This window comes from Coregonus clupeaformis, chromosome 15 (genome assembly GCF_020615455.1).
Source record: "Coregonus clupeaformis isolate EN_2021a chromosome 15, ASM2061545v1, whole genome shotgun sequence".
Lineage (NCBI taxonomy): Eukaryota > Metazoa > Chordata > Actinopteri > Salmoniformes > Salmonidae > Coregonus > Coregonus clupeaformis.
The window spans coordinates 52379336-52403026 of record NC_059206.1 but is presented as its reverse complement, the minus strand read 5'-3'; the positions used below and the strand labels follow the sequence as shown (position 1 = coordinate 52403026).

General features: G+C 43.8%; 2 protein-coding genes across 2 annotated transcripts in view; one reads left to right on the top strand and one right to left on the bottom strand.

Moving 5' to 3' along the window:
- The first annotated feature begins 3796 nt into the window (after positions 1–3796).
- Positions 3797–6345, top strand: LOC123492596 (endoplasmic reticulum metallopeptidase 1-like). The gene is made up of 2 exons (XM_045225212.1): positions 3797–3959; positions 4247–6345. The coding sequence occupies exons 1-2, from the start codon at positions 3807–3809 to the stop codon at positions 4421–4423; spliced, it is 330 nt and encodes a 109-aa protein (XP_045081147.1). The 5' UTR covers positions 3797–3806; the 3' UTR covers positions 4424–6345.
- A 6736-nt stretch (positions 6346–13081) lies between these two features.
- Positions 13082–23691, bottom strand: part of LOC121582881 (guanine nucleotide exchange factor subunit RIC1) — a 72730-nt gene continuing 62120 nt past the window's right edge. The window contains exons 18-27 of the mRNA XM_041899033.2: positions 23468–23632; positions 23006–23296; positions 22644–22787; positions 22245–22403; positions 20314–20450; positions 17868–18163; positions 17483–17689; positions 17214–17391; positions 15069–15257; positions 13082–14864 (exon numbers count right to left, since the gene is read on the bottom strand). Coding sequence (XP_041754967.1) covers positions 14567–14864; positions 15069–15257; positions 17214–17391; positions 17483–17689; positions 17868–18163; positions 20314–20450; positions 22245–22403; positions 22644–22787; positions 23006–23296; positions 23468–23632 — 2064 coding nt within the window. The 3' untranslated portion in view covers positions 13082–14566. The remainder of the gene's footprint in view (positions 14865–15068; positions 15258–17213; positions 17392–17482; positions 17690–17867; positions 18164–20313; positions 20451–22244; positions 22404–22643; positions 22788–23005; positions 23297–23467; positions 23633–23691) is intronic.

Here is a 23691-nt window from a genome sequence, read left to right as displayed (position 1 = left end):
TCATTTTATATCCCGAGGGGTCTTTATTTTCATACTGTACTGTCGTGGTCAAAAGTTTTGAGAATAACACAAGTATTGGTCTTCACAAAGTTTGCTGCTTCAGTGTTTTTAGATATTTTTGTCAGATGTTACTATGGTATACTGAAGTATAATTACAAGCATTCCATAAGTGTCAAAGGCTTTTATTGACAATTACATTAAGTTTATGCAAAGAGTCAATATTTGCAGTGTTGACCCTTCTTTTTCAAGACCTCTGCAATCCGCCCTGGCATGCTGTCAATTAACATCTGGGCCACATCCTGACTGATGGCAGCCCATTCTTGCATAATCAATGCTTGGAGTTTGTCAGAATTTGTGGGTTTTTGTTTGTCCACCCGCCTCTTGAGGATTGACCACAAGTTCTCAATGGGATTAAGGTCTGGAGAGTTTCCTGGCCATGGACCCAAAATGTAGATGTTTTGTTCCCAGAGCCACTTAGTTATCACTTTTGCCTTATGGCAAGGTGCTCCATCATGCTGGAAAAGGCATTGTTCGTCACCAAACTGTTCTTGGATGGTTGGGAGAAGTTGCTCTCTGAGGATGTGTTGGTACCATTCTTTATTCATGGCTGTGTTCTTAGGCAAAATTGTGAGTGAGCCCACTCCCTTGGCTGAGAAGCAACCCCATACATGAATGGTCTCAGGATGCTTTACTGTTGGCATGACAGGACTGATGGTATCGCTCACCTTATCTTCTCCGGACAAGCTTTTTTCCGGATGCCCCAAACAATCGGAAAGGGGATTCATCAGAGAAATAACTTTACCCCAGTCCTCAGCAGTCCAATCCCTGTACCTTTTGCAGAATATCAGTCTGTCCCTGATGTTTTTCCTGGAGAGAAGTGGCTTCCTCGCTGCCCTTCTTGACACCAGGCCATCCTCCAAAATTCTTCGCCTCACTGTGCGTGCAGATGCACTCACACCTGCCTGCTGCCATTCCTGAGCAAGCTCTGCACTGGTGGTGCCCTGATCCCGCAGCTGAATCAACTTTAGGAGACAGTCCTGGCGCTTGCTAGACATTCTTGGGCGCCCTGAAGCCTTCTTCACAACAATTGAACCTCTCTCCTTGAAGTTCTTGATGATCCGATAAATGGTTGATTTAGGTGCAATCTTACTAGCAGCAATATCCTTGCCTGTGAAGCCCTTTTTGTGCAAAACAATGATGACGGCACGTGTTTCCTTACAGGTAACCATGGTTAACAGAGGAAGAACAATGATTTCAAGCGCCACCCTCCTTTTAAAGCTTCCAGTCTGTTATTCTTACTCAATCAGCATGACAGAGTGATCTCCAGCCTTGTCCTCGTCAACACTCACCTGTGTTAACGAGAGAATCACTGACATGATGTCAGCTGGTCCTTTTGTGGCAGGGCTGAAATGCAGTGGAATTTTTTTGGGGGGATTAAGTTCATTTTCATGGCAAAGAGGGTCTTTGCAATTAATTGCAATTCATCTGATCACTCTTCATAACATTCTGGAGTATATGCAAATTGCCATCATAAAAACTGAGGCAGCAATCTTTTTGAAAATTAATATTTGTGTCATTCTCAAAACGTTTGACCACGACTGTATGCTCTCACTCTCATCACTATCTCCTTTGTCATCTTCCATTTATGGCATTTCAACATTGACACAGAGGGGCACATCACACATGTATTTTCTTGGAACTCCATCCATATATACACACACACACTACTGTAGCATCTTGTTTACATTTCTCACATTTTAGGCATCCAGCTGAGACCTTGGATGGATCATGTTGCCCTGAGATGGGCACAGGGGTATGTACAGTGCATTCGGAAAGTATTCAGACCCTTTGACTTTTTCCACATTTTTTTATGTTACAGCCTTATTCTAAAATTAATTAAATATTTTTTTCCCCTCGTCAATCTACACACAATACCCCATAATGACAAGCAAAAACAGGTTTTTAGAAATGTTTGCAAATAAAAAACGGAAATATCACATTTACATAAGTATTCAGACCCTTTACTCAGTACTTTGTTGAAGCACATTTGGCAGCAATTACAGCCTAGTGTCTTCTTGGGTATGACGCTACAAGCTTGGCACACCTGTATTTGGGGAGTTTCTTCCATTCTTCTCTGCAGATCCTCTCAAGCGCTGTCAGGTTGGATGGGGAGCGTTGCTGCACAGCTATTTTCAAGTCTCTCCAGAGATGTTTGATCGGGTTCAAGTCCAAGCTCTGGCTGAGCCACTCAAGGACATTCAGAGACCTGTCCCGAAGCCACTCCTGTTTTGTCTTGGCTGTGTGCTTAGGGTCGTTGTCCTGATTAGTCTCCCAGTCCCTGCCGCTGAAAGACATCCCCACAGCATGATGCTGCCACCCATGCTTCACCATAGGGATGGTGCCAGGTTTCCTCCAGACGTAACGCTTGGCATTCAGGTCAAAGAGTTCAATCTTGGTTTCATCAGACCAGAGAATCTTGTTTCTCGTGGTCTGAGAGTCCTTTAGGTGCCTTTTGGCAAACTCCAAGCAGGCTGTCATGTGCCTTTTACTGAGGAGTGGCTTCCGTCTGGCCACTCTACCATAAAGGCCTGATTGGTGGAGTGCTGCAGAGATGGTTGTCCTTCTGGAAGGTTCTCCCATCTCCACAGAGGAACTCTGGAGCTCTGTCAGAGTGACCATCGGGTTCTTGGTCACCTCCCTGACCAAGACCCTTCTCCCCCGATTGCTCAGTTTGGCTGGGCGGCCAGCTCTAGGAAGAGACTTGGTGGTTTCAAACTTCTTCCATTTAAGAATGATGGAGGCCACTGTGTTCTTGGGAACCTTCAATGCTGCAGACATTTTTTGGTACCTTTCCCCAGGTCTGTGCCTCGACACAATCCTGTCTCGGAGCTCCACAGACAATTTCTTTGACCTCATTGCTTGGTTTTTGCTCTGACATGCACTGTCAACTGTGGGACCTTATATAGACAGGTGTGTGCCTTTCCAAATCATGTCCAATCAATTGAATTTACCACAGGTGGACTCCAATTAAGTTGTAGAAACATCTCAAAGATGATCAATGAAAACAGGATGCACCTGAGCTCAATTTCGAGTCTCATAGCAAAGGATCTGAATACTTATGTAAATAAGTTATTTCTGTTTTTTATGTTATATTATTTTGCACAAAAAAATACAAACCTTTGTCATTATGGGCTATTGTGTGTAGATTGAGGGGAAGAAAATAATGTAATCCATTTTAGAATGTGGAAAAAGTCAAGGCTTCTGAATACTTTACGAATGCAATCTACACCCAATGTCCCATAATGACAAAGCGAAAACAGGTTTCTAGAAATTGCTGCCAATATATTACAAATAAAAAACAGAAATACCTTATTTGCATAAGTATTCAGACCCATTGCTATGAGACTCGAAATTGAGCTCAGGTGCATCCTGTTTCCATTGATCTGCTCCAGAGCGCTCAGAACCTCAGACTGGGGCAAAGGTTCACCTTCCAACAGGACAACGACCCTAAGCACACAGCCAAGACAAAACAGGATTGGCTTCGGGACAAGTCTCTGAATGTCCTTGAGTGGCCCAGCCAGAGCCCGGACTTGAACCCGATCATTATTATTATTTATAAATTAGCCAAACATTTCTACAAACTTGTTTTTGCTTTGTCCTTATGGGGTATTGTGTGTAGATTGATGAGGGAAAAAAACACTTTTATCCATTGTAGAATAAAGCTGTAACATAACAAAGTGGAAAAAGTAATGGGGTCTGAATACTTTCTGAATTCACTGTGTGTGTGTCCTCCAGGTCCCAGCCACATGTCCCTCTACCTCATGCTCCACCGAGGGGCCTCTCTGTCTAGCTGGTCGTTTGGGGACAGCACCCCCCACTTTAACCTGGCTGGAGAGTACCTCATATTCTACACCCACGGCCTGGACGCCCCCGCCTGGAACTTCTGGTTCGAAATACAGGTACTGACTATTAGGGATTTAAGGTTCCAAGCAGGCAAAGCTGGTGACAATCAGAACTGGTTGTTATCTGGTTGTAATGACATCATTTGGACCAGTTTTGCCTGCTGGGTTAGCTCTTAGTTTCAAACATTCCTTTTTTCATGCACAATGTATTTTCAAAAGCTTGACAGGAATTTGTGCACATTAACCTTTTGTAGGAATGTTTGTATTGTGCACAGTGTACATATCATTGTGTGTATATTTATATATTGTCCATATATGTTTGTGTCTGTATTTCTCCTCTATAGCCTCCCAGAGAGGAGGACCCGTTGGGCCCAGAGGGGATGATCTCAGTAGCCATCTCATCTAATTACTGCTTTGGAGAGGACCAGAGGACTGTTCAGCTAGACGACATGCTACAGAGGTTCCCCAAGTGGGCCTTCCCCTCTTCCTGGGTCTCCACCTATCACATGTACCGATACTGACACCTAGAATTATCATATGTACCGATGCTGAGATACTGGGCCCGTTGGGCCTGCTTCCCCTCCACACTTTTTTATATATAGTAACAGTAGGACTAACTTACTGACAAAGGCATGGTCCACCGGAGTTTTCCTTTTTTTGTGGGATTAGGGGTAGTTAAGGCGTTGTTTTTTTTAACTCTCTCTGCCGAACTGTTTTGTATCAATGGCCTTGCATTTTCTACCTCCTGCCAGCTCTGTCAACAAGCACGAGGTCAAAAGCATCAGTCTTTAGCATCACTATCTATATTTTCAGTTAAAAGGCTACAGTGCCTTTAGATGGATGGTTATATCTCTAGCATCTCTGGTTCTGACCTTTCCAGGGCCAAGCTTAAAGGGACAATTCACTTTTATTTAAAGTTTTGCTTATTTTACACTTCCCTAGGGTGTATTTGTTTCCTTCAAACTGTTTCTTATTTTAAAAAATGTTTAATGGGTTGAAAGAATGAATGTTACTGTGTGAATTAAATGGTCATGTTTGGATTGTTCAAGAGTTCATAAAGAGCTATGAATTTTGATATATTTTATTGTACTGCAAGTGCTATGGATTTATTGTTACAGGGAAACTGTGGGTATTTGAGGAAACGGCACAAGGGTGGGCTCCTATCTTTTAAATATAGTTGATTAGAATCTGGCTGTCTTTTCCTGTCTTTTGTTTAACTAGCAAAGTGCAAAGAAATGTTAATTCAGGTTGGGCATGAGTTTTTGCTTGAATTTGGTTAAAAGGACAGTGAATTCGTTCATACTTTGAGAACTTGCTCTTGTGTATCAGATCACAATTTTCTCTCATAGAGATTATTCTGAACTGAAGACACGCGTTACCACGTTGTTTTAGCCTATTGGTGACAGTCATACTCTATAATTCTGTAATGTATCATTTATTTCATGTACACTAATTGTTTGTGTCAATTCTTTCATGACTAATACATCCTATTAGTTGAATAGAGTAACTGCATTCCTCGTTTTACAGAGTAATTCTTTAGTTGACCATACGCTTATAATTTAGAAGGTCTATTGGTAGTTGTTATAGACACTATACACATGGCATATTCTGGGGTACCACCTTGACATCTCTGATCTGCTTGCCTCAATAAATGAATGCTAGAACATTGGTTTCCAGGATTAGCTATTTGTATCTCGTCTCTTCATAATTGCATAACGGTGCAAGTTAGACACATACATGCTCATTATAGTCATCCTGAGTCGGTGATGCAATGATTCGCTATCTTGCTAGATCCTCCAGAGACACACATGGGCTGTTGCATTTATTCACATAATAATGGAGTCAGATTGATAAATGTAGTTTATTATATTAAACCAAATTTCTAAATATGGTTGGATAATTTCAATCAAACTTCATAATGGTGACCCCTCATCCTCAGTCAATGGGGATTACCAACAATGTACACTACTGCTTTATACCTGACCACGTTTTTAAGGTTACGCCTATTCCTTGTAAATATTAGGCTATATGTATTGAGTATAATTAAGAAAATGTATAGACAAGGGGGGAATGTGTGGCGAAAACGCACTAAAGGCATGTTTCTGTCTCCCGACAAATTGTGCGCATTTATTGTGTCATTGTGTGAATTGTTTAGGCTACCCTTTGTTGGTTAATGTTGATACATTTCCCATTATATCACCACCAGCAAATGTGAACCGTTAATTCCGTTTTTTATCATCTACAATGTTGATTTACGGTAATTTCTGTTAATGCAATTTAAACTTCTACACTTGATCAACAAGTTTTGTTTTATTTCATAACATTAACGACTTTTGTCAATTTCTTAATTGTTTTCTAAATGTTTATCTTTTGTTTGCATGTGATCATACCTCAGCACGAATAAAAGGTTACTTTGCCTGCTTGCAAATGTGTGCTAAAATGGGGATGTTTCATAGTATTTCTGATTATCTTAACTCAATTAACTTTTTTTTTTTTTTTACAGAAAACCACGGAACCACAACTGCAATATAGGCCTGCACTCAGAAAAAAAGGTGCTATCTAGAACCTAAAAATATTATTCCGCTGTCGCCATAGGAGAACACTTTTTGGTTCCAGGTAGAACCCCTTCTGTGCCTATGTAGAACCATTTTGGGTTCCATTCCACAGAGGGTTCTACGTGGAACCCAAAAGGGTTGTTACTGGAACCAAAAATGGTTCTACTTTGGTGACAGCCAAAGAACCCTGTTGGAACCCCTTTTTTGAAGAGTGTACTCAACAAGTTTAACCTGTTCAGTTTACACCATTTCATTCCGTACTCAAACGTCTGCCTGGTATTCAAGATAAAACGCAACATAGCATCACCACCTTTGAAGGTTTTTGTCAAACTCTGCTCTAACTTAAATAGCAGTTCCAAGAACCTCCACCAGGGGGGGACTGTAGCATCCTCAAATGGACAAAAAGGAGACACGAGGGCACCCCACACTCATTTTATATCCCGAGGGGTCTTTATTTTCATACTGTACTGTCGTGGTCAAAAGTTTTGAGAATAACACAAGTATTGGTCTTCACAAAGTTTGCTGCTTCAGTGTTTTTAGATATTTTTGTCAGATGTTACTATGGTATACTGAAGTATAATTACAAGCATTCCATAAGTGTCAAAGGCTTTTATTGACAATTACATTAAGTTTATGCAAAGAGTCAATATTTGCAGTGTTGACCCTTCTTTTTCAAGACCTCTGCAATCCGCCCTGGCATGCTGTCAATTAACATCTGGGCCACATCCTGACTGATGGCAGCCCATTCTTGCATAATCAATGCTTGGAGTTTGTCAGAATTTGTGGGTTTTTGTTTGTCCACCCGCCTCTTGAGGATTGACCACAAGTTCTCAATGGGATTAAGGTCTGGAGAGTTTCCTGGCCATGGACCCAAAATGTAGATGTTTTGTTCCCAGAGCCACTTAGTTATCACTTTTGCCTTATGGCAAGGTGCTCCATCATGCTGGAAAAGGCATTGTTCGTCACCAAACTGTTCTTGGATGGTTGGGAGAAGTTGCTCTCTGAGGATGTGTTGGTACCATTCTTTATTCATGGCTGTGTTCTTAGGCAAAATTGTGAGTGAGCCCACTCCCTTGGCTGAGAAGCAACCCCATACATGAATGGTCTCAGGATGCTTTACTGTTGGCATGACAGGACTGATGGTATCGCTCACCTTATCTTCTCCGGACAAGCTTTTTTCCGGATGCCCCAAACAATCGGAAAGGGGATTCATCAGAGAAATAACTTTACCCCAGTCCTCAGCAGTCCAATCCCTGTACCTTTTGCAGAATATCAGTCTGTCCCTGATGTTTTTCCTGGAGAGAAGTGGCTTCCTCGCTGCCCTTCTTGACACCAGGCCATCCCTCCAAAATTCTTCGCCTCACTGTGCGTGCAGATGCACTCACACCTGCCTGCTGCCATTCCTGAGCAAGCTCTGCACTGGTGGTGCCCTGATCCCGCAGCTGAATCAACTTTAGGAGACAGTCCTGGCGCTTGCTAGACATTCTTGGGCGCCCTGAAGCCTTCTTCACAACAATTGAACCTCTCTCCTTGAAGTTCTTGATGATCCGATAAATGGTTGATTTAGGTGCAATCTTACTAGCAGCAATATCCTTGCCTGTGAAGCCCTTTTTGTGCAAAACAATGATGACGGCACGTGTTTCCTTACAGGTAACCATGGTTAACAGAGGAAGAACAATGATTTCAAGCGCCACCCTCCTTTTAAAGCTTCCAGTCTGTTATTCTTACTCAATCAGCATGACAGAGTGATCTCCAGCCTTGTCCTCGTCAACACTCACCTGTGTTAACGAGAGAATCACTGACATGATGTCAGCTGGTCCTTTTGTGGCAGGGCTGAAATGCAGTGGAATTTTTTTGGGGGATTAAGTTCATTTTCATGGCAAAGAGGGTCTTTGCAATTAATTGCAATTCATCTGATCACTCTTCATAACATTCTGGAGTATATGCAAATTGCCATCATAAAAACTGAGGCAGCAATCTTTTTGAAAATTAATATTTGTGTCATTCTCAAAACGTTTGACCACGACTGTATGCTCTCACTCTCATCACTATCTCCTTTGTCATCTTCCATTTATGGCATTTCAACATTGACACAGAGGGGCACATCACACATGTATTTTCTTGGAACTCCATCCATATATACACACACACACTACTGTAGCATCTTGTTTACATTTCTCACATTTTAGGCATCCAGCTGAGACCTTGGATGGATCATGTTGCCCTGAGATGGGCACAGGGGTATGTACAGTGCATTCGGAAAGTATTCAGACCCTTTGACTTTTTTCCACATTTTTTTATGTTACAGCCTTATTCTAAAATTAATTAAATATTTTTTTCCCCTCGTCAATCTACACACAATACCCCATAATGACAAGCAAAAACAGGTTTTTAGAAATGTTTGCAAATAAAAAACGGAAATATCACATTTACATAAGTATTCAGACCCTTTACTCAGTACTTTGTTGAAGCACATTTGGCAGCAATTACAGCCTAGTGTCTTCTTGGGTATGACGCTACAAGCTTAGCACACCTGTATTTGGGGAGTTTCTTCCATTCTTCTCTGCAGATCCTCTCAAGCGCTGTCAGGTTGGATGGGGAGCGTTGCTGCACAGCTATTTTCAAGTCTCTCCAGAGATGTTTGATCGGGTTCAAGTCCAAGCTCTGGCTGAGCCACTCAAGGACATTCAGAGACCTGTCCCGAAGCCACTCCTGTTTTGTCTTGGCTGTGTGCTTAGGGTCGTTGTCCTGATTAGTCTCCCCAGTCCCTGCCGCTGAAAGACATCCCCACAGCATGATGCTGCCACCCATGCTTCACCATAGGGATGGTGCCAGGTTTCCTCCAGACGTAACGCTTGGCATTCAGGTCAAAGAGTTCAATCTTGGTTTCATCAGACCAGAGAATCTTGTTTCTCGTGGTCTGAGAGTCCTTTAGGTGCCTTTTGGCAAACTCCAAGCAGGCTGTCATGTGCCTTTTACTGAGGAGTGGCTTCCGTCTGGCCACTCTACCATAAAGGCCTGATTGGTGGAGTGCTGCAGAGATGGTTGTCCTTCTGGAAGGTTCTCCCATCTCCACAGAGGAACTCTGGAGCTCTGTCAGAGTGACCATCGGGTTCTTGGTCACCTCCCTGACCAAGACCCTTCTCCCCGATTGCTCAGTTTGGCTGGGCGGCCAGCTCTAGGAAGAGACTTGGTGGTTTCAAACTTCTTCCATTTAAGAATGATGGAGGCCACTGTGTTCTTGGGAACCTTCAATGCTGCAGACATTTTTTGGTACCTTTCCCCAGGTCTGTGCCTCGACACAATCCTGTCTCGGAGCTCCACAGACAATTTCTTTGACCTCATTGCTTGGTTTTTGCTCTGACATGCACTGTCAACTGTGGGACCTTATATAGACAGGTGTGTGCCTTTCCAAATCATGTCCAATCAATTGAATTTACCACAGGTGGACTCCAATTAAGTTGTAGAAACATCTCAAAGATGATCAATGAAAACAGGATGTACCTGAGCTCAATTTCAAGTCTCATAGCAAAGGGTCTGAATACTTATGTAAATACGTGTATTTAAATTTTCATACATTTGCAAACATTTCTCTAAACCAGTTTTCGCTTTGTCAATATGGGGTATTGTGTGTAGATTGCTGAGGATTTTCATTTATTTAATCCATTTTAGAATTAGGCTGTAACGTAGCAAAATGTGGAAAATATACTTTCCGAAGGCACTGTACATTTTCTGTCAACTGGAGTTACCCCCTAACCATACCTTTAAATCAGTTATTATATCATGACAAAGATGGGATTAACATGGTTCATATAATTTATGGGAATGATTTGGCTAACATTTTGATTAATGGACTTCATTACAAAAAGAAGCTTGAAATAAACACGTGTCCAAATTAAGATACCACCATGTACAGCAATAAAGTGCTTAATACATGATTTAACCGTTATTTTTGGTAGTCTTCTTCTTGAAAATATAAATTGCAATGGGGGGAAAAAAAGACAAATAAAAATTTGTTTTGTTTTTAAAAAATAATTTATTGTTCTTTATGTACAGGAAAAAAATAAAATAGAAAACAAAATTAGTAGAAAAGGCTAATTGTACAAGAAACACTATCTATACTGTACACTGCATTGAAGATGTCCAACTGTCTGCATGACCCAGGTAATGTTTCTGTGTCATAGATAGGCAATACTTTATCATACAATATGAAGTAAAAGAGTCCTCTTCCACTCAGTATGTCTTTGATCACCTATATAGTGTGTGTATGAACCAGATACTTTCTTATAACGTCCTTGATACCGGCTTTGCTTGAACACAGTACCACCGTGTCATGTCTGACTGTGCTTTTCCCAGCAGCAAAGACACACAAAACAATAGACTTCTCATCCTCAGATCAGACAGAAACATGTAAGTGTATAATCATAATATCCATTTCTATATGATACAGAAAAACGTTCTTGAGAACTGAAAAATTGGTTTGAGCGTCAAATGGTTGGTTATCTTTCTCATCACGGAGGGAGGGGTGTGGTATATTCATTGTACCTCTATACAAGCACTCATCTTCTCAACAACCTGCACACACCGACCGAAAGCCTCTGAACACTTGTCTTTGGTTAGCCAAGTACTGTATTTATGTTAGGTAAACTTCACAGTTTGAGAGCAGGCAGTAAAGTAAGCCGCTGACTGCATATACTGTACTGTCCTGAAAGCAGAAATGGAATATAGCTAAGCACATCAATGCGGTGTACAGTCGTCGTGACCGTACAAAGGGATTTTCTTAATGCTGCAGAACAATAAATGAGAATAAGAATAGAGCCAAAACAAAATACAAACTGCAACCAATCAACCATGTACACTACAAACATAGTAAGCTGCAGCAAAATAATGTTTAAAATACAAATATTTTGGTCTGTATGAGTGACAGCAAACAGTTGGAGCAGAGAATGCAAATGAAGGCTGAAAATAAGTGAAAATAAGAACAAACCTGTCAAAATAAAAGGATTCAAATCAAAAGAAAAAAAACTGAAAAAAAAGCTGAAACAAAGTAACATTTCAGAATTGCACAATTTAATACTGATGTACTTACTGTAAGTAAGTGGACACCATTGCTGTACTGTCTGTAGTTGTAGGGACCTAATATAATAGAGGAACATCGCCTACATGCGCAGTAAGTGAAACAGAACCGCTGTGTTCAGAGCACCAACAGTTGTCCAGAGCAGTGTTTTCCCAATTCCAGTCCTCGAGTATCCCTGGGCCCCTATTCATAACGCGTCTCAGAGTAGGAGTGCTAGGATCAGTTTTGCTTTTCAGATCATAATGTATAAGATTACATGGACAAGGGGGGATCTGATCCTAGATCAGTACTGAGCTAAGCTACTCCTCTATACCAGTGTTTCCCAACTCCAACTCGAGTATCCCCAAACAGCACACATTTTTGTTGTAGCCCCGGACAAACACACTTGATTAAACTCCGATCCCCCTTGTCCATGTAATCTTATATATTATGATCTGAAAAACAAAACTGACCCTAGCACTCTTACTCTGAGACGCGTAATGAATTGATGCCCAGTTTGACAGGCTGTTTCGGTGGAGAGCTCTTTTAGGGTCAGGCGGTGGAATATGGGCCTGGGCCTAATGATGACTCAGATCACTACAGTATGTTGAGGCAAAAGCAATTAAATAGTTATTGATTAGTTGCTTTGATACAGACAAAATAAAAACAATTTGAATAATAAAAATGACAATTATTCAGAATAGCAATAATAATACAACCAATAAATAATAATAACACTAACAACCAAAAGCTTGATTCCATGCGAGGATACTGTACTTAGTCAACAAAATAAATCATTAACAGATGTAATACCACTTGGTCTTTGCAGTTACATCGTACACACACAGCCGCTTCTGTGTTGGAGATTCTCTTAAGTCATTGTTATCAGTATCACCATTTATGATCAAGGTTTTGGTATGTTACCACGGTGATAACGACCAAGATATTATAGACCTATATCCTTATAGAAACGATGGACATATTCAGTCTGAATACATTAAATAGTATAGGACCTCTTCAACTCCACAGCAATTGCCAAGGCAACACAAAGATCACTGATAAGAGATAAACACAGTCCTACCTTTAAAAAACTATATTGATATATGACGTTGTGTTAACACCAATGTTTTTTGTCTTTAAAAAGGGGCGAATAAAAGTGAACTCTGGCATAAGATGCTATCAATACAAAGTGAAAGAATATAGTTTTGTTTCTTTGATGGTTTGCTTCCCTTTGGATCCAATTAATTGAGCAGTAATGTTTCAATTCTCGAGCCAAGCATGTGTGTGAAGATGCAGGTCAGGATCATCATAATAATTTAGTTTGTCCTCAGATATCGTTAGATTCTCCCTTCAGGAGTCAGTCTTGGTTTGGTTTAATTAATTTGGGGGGTGCTTATATTTGTTCTGTTGCACACAAGTTTGTAATGTTTTTTTGCATATCCGAACTCCCCTTGAGAGTCCCGCTGGGAGTGGGGTCACAGCCAGGGTCACCATTGTACAGCGCCCAAGGAGCAATTAGGGTTAAGTGCCTTGCTCAAGGGCACAGCAACATATTTTTTCACCTTGTCGGTTCCGGTATTCATATCAGCAACCTTTCGGTTACTGGCCCAATGCTCTAACCTTGAGGCTACCTGCCGCCCCTGGTTGAGGCCTTATCAGGCCCTCGTCAACAACATACACGACCAATCCAGGTCATCACACACACGTCTTCGCTCTTGACCAAGAGCATTCTCACACCAGTCTAGCATCGTAATAAGGGGACATCATTTCCTAAATGAATGCTATAGATGTAGAATACCATCACATTATTGACAAAGGTATCATAAAATATCTTAAAATCCACTGTACAGTATGAGGTATGAAAATACGAGACTCCTCCCCTTGCTCAACACATGCATCTCATAAAAAGTTTAGAACTTGTCCAGCACACAGTTGGTTGGTTTCAGGGGCGATTTCTTGCCAAAAGTACCAAAGTTATATTTGAACTTACTCCACAACAAAGTACAATAGACGTTTGTACAAACTGTGAAAAAATATAAAGGTTTACTGTTCAGTTACGTGAAATGGCCGTCAATAAAAGGTTAATATGTGACAGGTCTGTCTGAGAATATCACATATGCTTTTTGTTCATCCCTAACACGTCCCTAACAGCACGTGGCTCACACCACTTCACACAGAAAAGCCAGCCGAGCAGTATACATTTCTATCTAAACAGACACTAAAGCCGAGCCGAGACCACAATCCAGAATGCAACACAGACAGACAGCGAGCAATTCTCTGATCTGAAAAGCACATTTTTGGTAAAAAGCAAAATTGCAACACAAACTACCTGCTTTGTGCTTGAACACTTAATCCCGGAATAAAGCCTGACTAGCCCAAACTCATAATCTGCAAAACCTTGGTCTGTGATCAAATTCTTTTTTTTAAATACATGGGGAGTAGAGGTTTGAACCACCTGTCGTACAGTATCTATATCTTAGGTAAGCCTTTGTTTTTGAATGGGTGTTATGAATTGGCTGTGTCCTGGCAAGCGTCGTCTGCAGTGACTCAAGTCCATAATCAAGTGAATAATACTGACACTCTTAACCACAGAAGAAGCCCACTCAGACAGACCCTGCTCCAGCAATGGGATGGATGAATATCCGGACAGGAGAGAAACAAATAGAGAGCTTCCTCTTGCGTTTGAGGCTTCCAAATATTTTACACCCAAAGTATAGTAACGCACACAAAAGCCTCACATAAACAAGCACACACACACACTTATGGTCGATGCAAAATATCTGGGTCCACATCAGCCAACAAACTGGTTCCAGACCCACAATGCAGTGTTCCGTCTTTGAGGCTCCCTGTGTGTCTCTCCACTTCCGCCTGCTCCTCCTCTTTCTCGTCCTGTGTCCCATCACACACCCCTTCACCTGCCCAGCAAGGTCAGAGGTTATGACAGGGCTGTATTCAGTAGGGCACACACCGTAGCAAAAACGTTTTATGTAGTCCCTCCCTGTTCCAGCCCATTTGGTGGCTAATGAACACGACCCAGGTCAGGACAGGGCACGTCAGGACAGGGTGCAGTCATACGCCCCCTCGTCCGCCGCCTGCTCCTCCTGCTCCTCAGGAGCTCCTCCGTCCTCTGTCACTAACCCTCCAGAGGGCTCCAAGGGCAGGGTCAGACCCAAGGGAGCAGGCCCTCTACTGTCCTCTGCCCTGGGGCCTCCAGGCTGGGGCTCAGCCAGCTTGGAGTTGGGGTTGGAAGCCCCTGGCTGGAAGGCTTCAGGCTGGACCTGCTCCACAGCAGTCTCTATTAGCTTCTGCAGCTGGGGCCGGATCAGGTTCAGGAATGGTTTATAGCCCAGGCTATAGGGAGGAGGAGAGCGAGGGAGTCAGTATTCATAGCAATTTCAAGCATTCATTGGATTTTTGTCATAGACGTGCACACATGTGCAGCAACAGTTCCCCTAGAAGGAAGAAAGAAAGAAAGAAAGAACGAAAGAACGAAAGAACGAAAGAACGAAAGAACGAAAGAAAGAAAGAAAGAAAAAGAAAGAAAAGAAGACTGACCAGTCTGTGGAGGCCCACGCATCAACTCCCAGCAGGCCGGAGCGGATACTTTGGACGGTCTCAGGAGGAACCTCTGGGCTGTCCAGGAAGTTGACCACCTGCTTGATGACCGTGGCCTCTCTCAGGATCAGACCAATCACAACACACCACTCCAGACAGCCCGCCTCCATGAACACATGCAGCAGGTAGCTGAGGACAGAATGAGATCAGGCATAAGGCATGATACAGAAGGGCTGGATTCCCAGACACAGATTAAGCCTAGTCCTACACTAAGAAGCATTCAATGGAGATTCTCCATTTAGTGCACTTTAGTCCAGGATAGGCTTAATCTGTGTCTGGGAAACCTACGTAAAGACACACACATAAAGGGTAACAAATCACACAAGATATACAGTGGGGGAAAAAAGTATTTAGTCAGCCACCAATTGTTCAAGTTCTCCCACTTAAAAAGATGAGAGAGGCCTGTAATTTTCATCATAGGTACACGTCAACTATGACAGACAAATTGAGAAAACAAAATCTAGAAAATCACATTGTAGGATTTTTTATGAATTTATTTGCAAATTATGGTGGAAAATAAGTATTTGGTCACCTACAAACAAGCAAGATTTCTGGCTCTCATAGACCTGTAACTTCTTCTTTAAGAGGCTCCTCTGTCCTCCACTTGTTACCTGTATTAATGGCACCTGTTTGAACTTGTTATCAGTATAAAAGACACCTGTCCACAACCTCAAACAGTCACACTCCAAACTCCACTATGGCCAAGACCAAAGAGCTGTCAAAGGACACCAGAAACAAAATTGTAGACCTGCACCAGGCTGGGAAGACTGAATCTGCAATAGGTAAGCAGCTCGGTTTGAAGAAATCAACTGTGGGAGCAATTATTAGGAAATGGAAGACATACAAGACCACTGATAATCTCCCTCGATCTGGGGCTCCATGCAAGATCTCACCCCGTGGGGTCAAAATGATCACAAGAACGGTGAGCAAAAATCCCAGAACCACATGGGGGGACCTAGTGAATGACCTGCAGAGAGCTGGGACCAAAGTAACAAAGCCTACCATCAGTAACACACTACGCCGCCAGGGACTCAAATCCTGCAGTGCCAGACGTGTCCCCCTGCTTAAGCCAGTACATGTCCAGGCCCGTCTGAAATTTGCTAGAGTGGATTTGGATGATCCAGAAGAGGATTGGGAGAATGTCATATGGTCAGATGAAACCAAAATGTAATTTTTTGGTAAAAACTCAACTCGTCGTGTTTGGAGGACAAAGAATGCTGAGTTGCATCCAAAGAACACCATACCTACTGTGAAGCATGGGGGTGGAAACATCATGCTTTGGGGCTGTTTTTCTGCAAAGGGACCAGGACGACTGATCCGTGTAAAGGAAAGAATGAATGGGGCCATGTATCGTGAGATTTTGAGTGAAAACCTCCTTCCATCAGCAAGGTCATTGAAGATGAAACATGGCTGGGTCTTTCAGCATGACAATGATCCCAAACACACCGCCCGGGCAACGAAGGAGTGGCTTCGTAAGAAGCATTTCAAGGTCCTGGAGTGGCCTAGCCAGTCTCCAGATCTCAACCCCATAGAAAATCTTTGGAGGGAGTTGAAAGTCTGTGTTGCCCAACGACAGCCCCAAAACATCACTGCTCTAGAGGAGATCTGCATGGAGGAATGGGCCAAAATACCAGCAACAGTGTGTGAAAACCTTGTGAAGACTTACAGAACACGTTGACCTGTGTCATTGCCAACAAAGGGTATATAACAAAGTATTGAGAAACTTTTGTTATTGACCAAATACTTATTTTCCACCATAATTTGCAAATAAATTCATTAAAAATCCTACAATGTGATTTTTTGGAGAGAAAAAAATCTCATTTTGTCTGTCATAGTTGATGTGTACCTATGATGAAAATTACAGGCCTCTCTCATCTTTTTAAGTGGGAGAACTTGCACAATTGGTGGCTGACTAAATACTTTTTTTCCCCACTGTACACAAACCTACATAAGAAACCAACATACAGACACACAAGCAGAATAGGTCACCACAGCCATAAGTCTAGCTAGGTTGGGATGGTAGATGGGGTGGAGGAGTATTTTGTAGCACCTAATAGAGAAGAGTGGAGAAGAGAACAGTCTTACCGTAGCTGGACCTGGGACTTGTGAGGCCCCTTGTTAGCCAGCTCCATGGAGATGTGTTCCAGCTCAGACTGGGTCAGACTCAGAGTGGAGAAGTTCTCATCCACCATGGTCCAGTCTCCATCCACCATGCTGCTGGTCTCTGTCAGGTCTGTGGCCGAACCGATACTGCACTCCTCCGCTTGGGGGAGAGAGAGAGAGAGGGATGGAGTAAGAATAAGGGAGGGGAGAGAGATGACAAGTGAATGCTGAAGAAGAAGAGGGCCACTAACTTTTGTTGGTGAGTGGAGAGAGGAAGGCCTCTTGTGTCTGTGGCCCCCCGTGGGAAGAGGTTGTGTCCATCTCTTTAGGTTGTGCCCCCAGACCGTCCAGCCAGGTGTGGTTGCTGTTGCAGGCTGAGGCCTGCGGGGGCGCTGTGTCCATGTCACTGTTCAACAGGCTGTCTGCTGACTGGGACTTTAGCAGCCGCTGGCTCAGCACTGGAGGTGGTGAGAGAAACGCACACATACAGGCAGTTAGTCATACTAACTCATCAAGGTTGGCACACTGAACACACTTACAAACGAAATGGGATAGGGGAAGTTGACTGGGGACACAGACAGCCACAGCTGAAGGCAGATACAGTCACACACACACACCCCTCTCCCCGACCCTCACCCGTCCTGCGATGTCCATTCTTGAAGGGTGAGTTGATCGAGCATGCTGGGATGACAGGAAACGGCCACAGGAAGTCCTTGTGGAGACACTTCAGCGCCATGACAAAGTCATCAACCCGCGCTACCCGCGTGCGCTCACGGCACAGCCAGCCAATCAGCTCGAAGCCCAGCTGGGCCGAGAAACAGCCCAGGTCTTTGAGGCGGACCTGCTCTAGGAGATGTCGGGCGTGACGCCATAACATCATGTCTATGTACATGTTCTCAGCACAGTCACTGTCCTTACTCCATCGCTCAGACCTAGAGAGGACACATGGAAGAGCTGTTACAGGTATGATGGGAAAGACCAGTAGCACAAATAGTGCAAATACCACCAGGGCTGGTCTTCAGTCAATTCAGAAACTGAACTGCACCATTGTGCAACGTTGTTTCTGTTCACTGAGCTGAGACAGTTAATCTACAATGGTTTGAGGAGAGTCTCTCCGTACACAGTAGCTGCCACTCAAAGCTTCCTTTGGATCCCTGGATGATAGGTGCTCTCTCAGTGATTGTATAGATATCTACAGTGGGGAGAACAAGTATTCGATACACTGCCGATTTTGCAGGTTTTCCTACTTACAAAGCATGTAGAGGTCTGTAATTTTTATCATAGGTACACTTCAACTGTGAGAGACGGAATCTAAAACAAAAATCCAGAAAATCACATTGTATGATTTTTAAGTAATTAATTTGCATTTTATTGCATGACATAAGTATTTAATCACCTACCAACCAGTAAGAATTCCAGCTCTCACAGACCTGTTAGTTTTTCTTTAAGAAGCCCTCCTGTTCTCCACTCATTACCTGTATTAACTGCACCTGTTTGAACTAGTTACCTGTATAAAAGACACCTGTCCACACACTCAAACAGACTCCAACCTCTCCACAATGGCCAAGACCAGAGAGCTGTGTAAGGACATCAGGGATAAAATCGTAGACCTGCACAAGGCTGGGATGGGCTACAGGACAATAGGCAAGCAGCTTGGTGAGAAGGCAACAACTGTTGGCGCAATTATTAGAAAATGGAAGAAGTTCAAGATGACGGTCAATCACCCTCGGTCTGGGGCTCCATGCAAGATCTCACCTCGTGGGGCATCAATGATCATGAGGAAGGTGAGGGATCAGCCCAGAACTACACGGCAGGACCTGGTCAATGACCTGAAGAGAGCTGGGACCACAGTCTCAAAGAAAACCATTAGTAACACACTACGCCATCATGGATTAAAATCCTGCAGCGCACGCAAGGTCCCCCTGCTCAAGCCAGCGCATGTCCAGGCCCGTCTGAAGTTTGCCAATGACCATCTGGATGATCCAGAGAGGAATAGGAGAAGGTCATGTGGTCTGATGAGACAAAAATAGAGCTTTTTGGTCTAAACTCCACTCGCCGTGTTTGGAGGAAGAAGAAGGATGAGTACAACCCCAAGAACACCATACCAACCGTGAAGCATGGAGGTGGAAACATCATTCTTTGGGGATGCTTTTCTGCAAAGGGGACAGGACGACTGCACCGTATTGAGGGGAGGATGGATGGGGCCATGTATCGCGAGATCTTGGCCAACAACCTCCTTCCCTCAGTAAGAGCATTGAAGATGGGTCGTGGCTGGGTCTTCCAGCATGACAACGACCCGAAACACACAGCCAGGGCAACTAAGGAGTGGCTCCGTAAGAAGCATCTCAAGGTCCTGGAGTGGCCTAGCCAGTCTCCAGACCTGAACCCAATAGAAAATCTTTGGAGGGAGCTGAAAGTCCGTATTGCCCAGCGACAGCCCCGAAACCTGAAGGATCTGGAGAAGGTCTGTATGGAGGAGTGTGCCAAAATCCCTGCTGCAGTGTGTGCAAACCTGCTCAAGACCTACAGGAAATGTATGATCTCTGTAATTGCAAACAAAGGTTTCTGTACCAAATATTAAGTTCTGCTTTTCTGATGTATCAAATACTTATGTCATGCAATAAAATGCAAATTAATTACTTAAAAATCATACAATGTGATTCCGTCTCTCACAGTTGAAGTGTACCTATGATAAAAATTACAGACCTCTACATGCTTTGTAAGTAGGAAAACCTGCAAAATCGGCAGTGTATCAAATACTTGTTCTCCCCACTGTACACACAACAGGAGAGTTGTATAGGCAGATGTCATCAGGTAATGCCTGACAAAGAGCCAATTAATTATGCAAAACAGATAATAGCCCACTAATCCTTTATATAATTACTACATGTTATCTTATCATCATCATTGTTCATTTGAACTGGAGCCCAAGCAGTAGTTGGCCTGCTCAGTAGACAGAAAATAAGAATTCCTGCAAGGGTCACAGATATGCTAAAAATTTATGCACTCACTGTACTTTAAGTCGCTTTGAATAAAATAGTCTGTTAAATGGAATATATTATTATAATAATACTATCCGTACCCTTTAGCAGAGGGCCCAGAGGGCATGCTGAAGGTCTTCTGTAGGTTAAACTTCCCAGCAGCGATGCTGTCAGCTGACTGGGACAGACTGATGCTGCGGTTCCTGAAGAACTCAAAGCCTCCCGTTGAACTGGGTTCCTGTTGAGAGGACACATCAACTTCTCACTATATGGAAAGCATTAGAATTCCAATATGCTTTTCAAACAATGTGCTCATAAATCAGGGGGAAAACTCATCCAGTAAACCCCTGTAACAGCAGGCTTATACTCAAAGAGAAATATACAGTATAGCCAGTTTATATCCAATTTATAAACCGGGTGGTTCGAGCCCTGAACGCTGATTGGCTGAAAGCCATGGTATACCAGGTCATATACCATATGAAAAAATAAAAATAAATGTACTGGTCTAATTATGTTGGTAACCAGTTTATAATAGCAATAAGGCACCCCGGGGGGTTTGTGGTATATGGCAAATAAACCACGGCTAAGCGCTGTATCCAGCCCTGGCTATATACCATAACCCCTCGGGCCTTATTGCTTAAATATAGAGAGGCGGATGTGGGGCAGTAGCCTTAATAGCAGTCTTTATACAGTATTTTTAGACCATCTCTAACATTACGCCCATAGATTAGTCTAGCCGCTTAGAGATTTTGCTCTACCATATTTCCAAAGAAACCCTCTGTGACTCACAGAAATCAATAAAAACAGAAAGATGAGTACATTTTACATTTACATTTTAGTCATTTAGCAGACGCTCTTATCCAGAGCGACTTACAGGAGCAATTAGGGTTAAGTGCCTTGCTCAAGGGCACATTAACGTCATTTAGCAGACGCTCTTAGCCAGAGCGACTCACAAATTGGTGCGTTCACCCTATAGCCAGTGGGATAACCACTTTACAATTGGGGGGGTAGAAGGATTCCTTTATCCTATCCCAGGTATTCCTTAAAGAGGTGGGGTTTCAAATGTCTCCGGAAGGTGGTGAGTGACTCCGCTGTCCTGGCGTCGTGAGGGAGCTTGTTCCACCATTGGGGTGCCAGAGCAGCGAACAGTTTTGACTGGGCTGAGCGGGAACTATGCTTCCGCAGAGGAAGGGAGCCAGCAGGCCAGAGGTGGATGAGCGCAATGCCCTCGTTTGGGTGTAGGGACTGATCAGAGCCTGAAGGTACAGAGGTGCCGTTCCCCTCACTGCTCCATAGGCAAGCACCATGGTCTTGTAGCGGATGCGAGCTTCAACTGGAAGCCAGTGGAGTGTGCGGAGGAGGGGGGTGACGTGAGAGAACTTGGGAAGGTTGAACACCAGACGGGCTGCGGCATTCTGGATGAGTTGTAGGGGTTTAATGGCACAGGCAGGGAGGCCAGCCAACAGCGAGTTGCAGTAGTCCAGACGGGACTAGTAGAGAGAGAGAGAGAAAGAGGAGTAGAGAGAGAGAGAGAGAGAGAGAGAAGAGGAGAGAGAGAGAGAGAGAGAGAGAGAGAGAGAGAGAGAGAGAGAGAGAGAGAGAGAGAGAGAGAGAGAGAGAGAGAGAGAGAGAGAGAAAGAGGAGTAGAGAAAGAGGAGTAGAGAGAGAGAGAGAGAGAAAGAGGAGTAGAGAGAGAGAAAGAGGAGTAGAGAGAGAGAGAAAGAGGAGTAGAGAGAGAGAGTAGAGAGAGAGAGAGAGGAGTAGAGAGAGAGAGAGAGAGAGAGAGAGAGGAGTAGAGAGAGAGAAAGAGGAGAGAGAGAGAGAAAGAGTAGAGAGAGAGAGAGAGAGAGAAAGAGGAGTAGAGAGAGCAAAAGAGAGAGAGAGAGAGGAGTAGAGAGAGAGAGAGAAAGGAGTAGAGAGAGAGAGAAAGAGGAGTAGAGAGAGAAAGAGAGAGAGAGAGAGAGAGAGAGAGAGAGAGAGAGAGAGAGCGAGAGAGTAGAAGTAGCGAGTTTGAATTAGTTATTTCCTATACCTGAGTGGTTGGTGTTGGAGGCGGGGTCTCCATCTCCCCAGAGCCAATGGCCTTGAGGAATCGGATCATGTGACGACAGAGGTCCCACTTGCCCTGCTCCAGAGCCGTGTTGAAGAGCAGTGTAGCGTGCTGCCTGCTCACCGCTGGAACCTCCATGTTCTAGACAACACAGTTACATTATCAATACAAAACATTTACTACATAACTCGTCCCCTAACATTAACCCAACCTTGGCGCCAACCCTCACCCTACAGTTGCTCCAATCCTAACCCTAGCCCCAACCCTAGCTCCAACCCTCGCCCAACCCTGATACCAGTCACATTTCTAAATAATGTGTGCCTCTGGCTTATAGGATATGAATCTTACAATACCATGAGATAGGGGAGTATATATAGATACCTGTAGTATGATGAGATAGGATGCTGCTGTGTCCAGGTCCTGAGCCATCAGACACTCCTCAAACAGATCCTTGGGGTTTCCCACGGCAGCAAACAGGTAGTTCCAAAGGGCGTACTCAGTCTTCCTGGCGCAGTGCACGATGGTCTGGAGGAAGAAAACATGAATGAATAAATTAATTCATTAATTTAGTTGAAAATACATAGAGTTGCCTCAGCCGAGTACTACAATACACTGATTAAAAATCATTGAGGATTCAAACACCAAGTTAGGGTGCATAGGGAATAGGGTGCCATTTCAGACACAGCCGAGGCTTCATTTATTAACTACTCCTCCATCAACATCTCTCTCTCTCTCCTCCTTACCTGGAGGAACAGGGGGAACTCGGTGATGAATTTGGCCACGGTGGGCAGCAGCGGGTCGGGGATGGGCTCCCGGGATGTGGCCTCCTCCTCCAGCACCACGTGGACCATGAGCTCCATGACGTGGGGGAAGTAGGGGAGAGCTGCGCAGGACTGGGCCAGGAGCAGGGCCTGCTCTCCCAGGTTACGCACTAGCAGCTGCCGCAGGATGTGGTGGAGGTAGATCTGGGAGGTCCTCTCCACCGTGCAGTAAGGGAACATCGCCTCAAGAGGCTCCCGGCCCTCTCTGGGACCCTGCAGAAGAAGATTGGTTTTGTAAAGTTTTAGAGTGCAAGAGCTGACACCGTCAAGAGATGGTATCTAGGATTTGATATCAGCCCCCCTCTTACTTGCAGGCCGTCGAAGACCCCCAGCACCAGAGAATACTATTACTATAATACTACTATAATACTCCTACTACAGTACCTGCAGGCCGTCGTAGAGCACGGTCTCATTAGATGCCCCCAGCACCAGGGCGTCTTCAAACAGCACGGCCAGGGGGTAGATGTTGATGTGGAAGGGGAGCATGATGCGCCGGGACAGGAACGATTGGGGCTTACGGTTGTCACGCGGGAACAGGGGCAGCCACACCTTTTTTGAAAGGTAGAATTAAAGAATTACGTTGCCACATTGAATAATACTCTGAACAA

What these genes read in the sequence shown, in the direction of transcription:
- LOC123492596 (XM_045225212.1), top strand. Translation starts at nt 3,807, where the DNA reads ATGTCCCTCTACCTCATGCTCCACCGAGGGGCCTCTCTGTCTAGCTGG. An exon ending in ACTTCTGGTTCGAAATACAG is followed by an intron (nt 3,960 to 4,246) that starts GTACTGACTATT and finishes TCTCCTCTATAG; the next exon opens with CCTCCCAGAGAGGAGGACCC.